The following is a 3,247-nucleotide window of genomic DNA, read 5'->3' as shown; positions in this document are numbered from 1 at the left end:
AGAGAGAGAGAGAGAGAGAGAGAGAGAGAGAGAGAGAGAGAGAGAGAGAAAGAGTGCTATGGACGGTGGAGGCAGGAGGAGCTCAAGGGCTTGCTGGAAGTCAGCCCAGCTCCAGGTTCCATGAAAGAATCTATCTCAAAGGAGTAAGGCCGAGTGACAAACCAGAACAATAGATAGCATCTTCTGATCTCTGTGCACATGCATATACTACACACACAGACACACACACACTCTCTCTCTCTCTCTCTCACACACACACACACACACACACACACACACTCACATTCACACCTCGCATACACATACATACACAAAGAAAACCAGAAACATGAACCAGAGAGAAGAGGAAAGAGGGGACAATGAAGGAGGCAGGAAAGCAGGCAAGCAGACAGTCCTGAGCCTCTGTAAAAGAACTGAAGGCAGTTTTCAAATCACTACAAAGTAAGAGATGCCAACACGTGAGATAGAATTGAAAAAACACTTATTAAATAACATTGAGATACAGCAGAAAATCTGATAGCAGGCTTTCTGTTTTATCTCAGGACCTGGGCTGTCAAATGTCAGTATTTTCCATCAGAACCTGGCAGGCCTTGTCTTAGTCGGTCCCCTCCTGTACCACAAGGCGTTAAGCTCTAAGGAGCTATAGCATCTAATCCTGGAGACAGCCAGCGATGGTAGTCCCACATGTGGTTCCTTTGTAAAATGTTCACCTGGGGAGTGAGCATGCAGAGGAGTCATTAGTCTGAACATTTCAAACGTTTGCACTATAGTGCTGAGGAGGCAATTCAATCAATAAAGTGTTCACCAAGCAATCATGAGAGTCGAATAAGACTCTCCAAGCACATGTAAAGAGCTGGGTGTCCAGGGTGCTCCTAACTCCAGCCCCGCAAAGGCAGAGGCAGGTGGAGCCCTCAGAGCTGGCCAGGCAGCCTAACCTAATTTGTGGATTCCAAGCCACTGAGAGACAGACCCTGTCTTAAAAAGGAGAAAAGTGCAGGTGGAACCACACCTGAGCACACTTGTGCACGCATACATACAAGCACACACATGAACATGCACAGTTTGCATTTGAACCCTTGAAGCAAAAGTAAAGCCAACATCTAAAAGTGCACTTGCCCTTCTTGGGCAAATCTTAAAATGAATTGAATTTTCAAAGGTACTCTCTGGTTTCCTACAAAATAATATTGTTTGTTTGTGATCAGAAGCTCTTTTTGGTGCTCTTGGTCCCACATTGTCACATTGCCTACAAATCCCACAGTGAAGCATTTGAAGCTCCAGTCAGCACAATGTGTTCAAAGCAGACAGGCAGGCACTGGGAGCCAATCTGAAACATGCACACTGTCTGCTGGGGTGTTTCCTGCCATCTCTGTTTTATTCATTTACACTAATGTGTGAACGTGAGGTCTGGAAACATTCTGCTACAAATAAAACCTCTAAGATTTACATGTAATTTCTGGGTTTATCCTTGGGAAGGAAGGCACAATCTGTCTCTTCAGACAAGAGTAAAACGCTTGCAATTCCCTTTGAAAAGCAACGTCCAATCTTCCCCTAAATTGAGATGCCAGAGCAACTAGATTGAGATTTAAATCAGGGAGCAAAATTAAGCCAGGTACACCAGGGTGGAAGGAGAAGCAGTGTAGACAGTGTGGAAAATAGCCTATGAATTCCAAATGATGTCTGCCCTCCACCCACTGGAGATCTTGACTTCCAACAAATTAGAAAAATAAATTGGCAGCTCACCTGTGATTCCAAGGTAAACAGATATTTCTCAGCAGCCGCCTCATGGCCATCTCTTGAGCAGAGCTCCTCTCAATTCCATAAAAACCTGAAGAATAACGTTGACTCTTAGAAACAATAACCTATGGCAGGGCTCTATGGAAGAGCCACTGGGGTCTGCAAGTTTGCCGACTTGTTAACATTCCTGTGATTTTAGGGGAGGTGGGGACAGCTAGATACTCAAGGAGGCACTGACGACACCACCTAAGGCCCAGTGAGACTCCATTTTGAGTTGGGTTTTGGAAGCTCAGACCAATTTCAAGGAAAGACTTGATTTATCATTTCTGTTACAGCAGAAATGAGCTGATCATTTTATTTCTGTGTGTGTGGGGTGTGTGTGTGTGTGTGTGTGTGTGTGTGTGTGTGTGTGTTATGCACTTGTATGTATATGTGTGGGAGGTTTGAGTGCATGTATGAGTGTGCAAGTAAAGACCCCAGGTTGAGATTGAGCACCCTCCTCAATGGCTCTTCCTAATTATTCATTGAGGAAGAGCCTCTCAATCAAACCCAGAGCTTGCAGATGTAACGAGTCTTGTTGAGCATCCCATCTCTCTCTGCCTTCTGAGGCTGCAATTACAGGCAGGTCACCACACCCATAGGGCTTCACATGGGTTCCTGAGGATCTGAACTCTGGTTCTTCCACTTTCAGAGCAGATATTTAACCACAGAACCATCTTCCCAGCCAAAAGAACTAACGGTCTGTACAGGCTTGCCAGCTAAGATTCTGTTAAATTTCAAAAGATGCGCTCATCTCTTAGTACCTACCATCAGAACTATAGGTTTGTCCTCTCTCTCTCTAAGGCTCAATACACCTTACAAAATGTCATAATTCTGCATTCATCTACTCTTATCTCTAGGTTCTGTAACAGCTGAGGCCTCTGCTGGCACAGCACAGCGGGTTTGGAGAGGAAGGGAAGCCATTTGGGTTGGAGGACTTTCTTTATGTCTGGCAACTATGTTCACTGGTAGGCTGGCCAGAAACAGACCTATCTCTCTAAGGCCAGAGTGTTCCAGGACTCAGCCCAAGGTGGGTATCTATTTAGTCCAAATTTTTGCCGTTAATAGGACATACGAGTCGATCGAAAGGCTTGTGTGACTCCCTGTTGGAGGGACGTTGTCAAAGATGCGGGGCCCTTCTGTAAAGTGGTTTGAGGACAGAGGAGGAGTGGTGGGGAGATTTACATTAACCCACATTCTGTCTGAATGGACTTCGGGTCAAAAATACACCAAATGCTGAGAAGCGCTGACCAGCTGAGAGCAAAGTGTTTCCTCAGGACACATGGGCTTCCTGCGTACCCACTCTCTGCAGAGACGTGGAGAGGAGGTGGAAAGTGCATTTCTAGAAGGCAGAGCAGACCATTATTGTCCGCAATGGAGACACTGATGGGTGGCACCTCAACAGATGCTTGCCATCAGAATCTGAACAATAATCCTTAAACATACACAGAGAGAGAAAGGGGGAGGGGGAGGG

The 3,247-nt window shown here is 45.8% G+C and overlaps 1 protein-coding gene across 1 annotated transcript in view; it reads right to left on the bottom strand.

Moving 5' to 3' along the window:
* LOC110286633 overlaps positions 1-3,247 on the bottom strand; it is a 156,176-nt gene that overhangs the window by 96,013 nt on the left and 56,916 nt on the right. The window contains exon 2 of the mRNA XM_021153136.2: positions 1,741-1,825. Coding sequence (XP_021008795.1) covers positions 1,741-1,790 — 50 coding nt within the window. The 5' untranslated portion in view covers positions 1,791-1,825. The remainder of the gene's footprint in view (positions 1-1,740; positions 1,826-3,247) is intronic.

The sequence above is a fragment of the Mus caroli genome, chromosome 2 (assembly GCF_900094665.2).
Source record: "Mus caroli chromosome 2, CAROLI_EIJ_v1.1, whole genome shotgun sequence".
Classification (NCBI taxonomy): Eukaryota; Metazoa; Chordata; class Mammalia; order Rodentia; family Muridae; genus Mus; species Mus caroli.
Note: the sequence above shows the minus strand (reverse complement) of the source record. Positions and strands in the feature narration are given on the sequence as shown.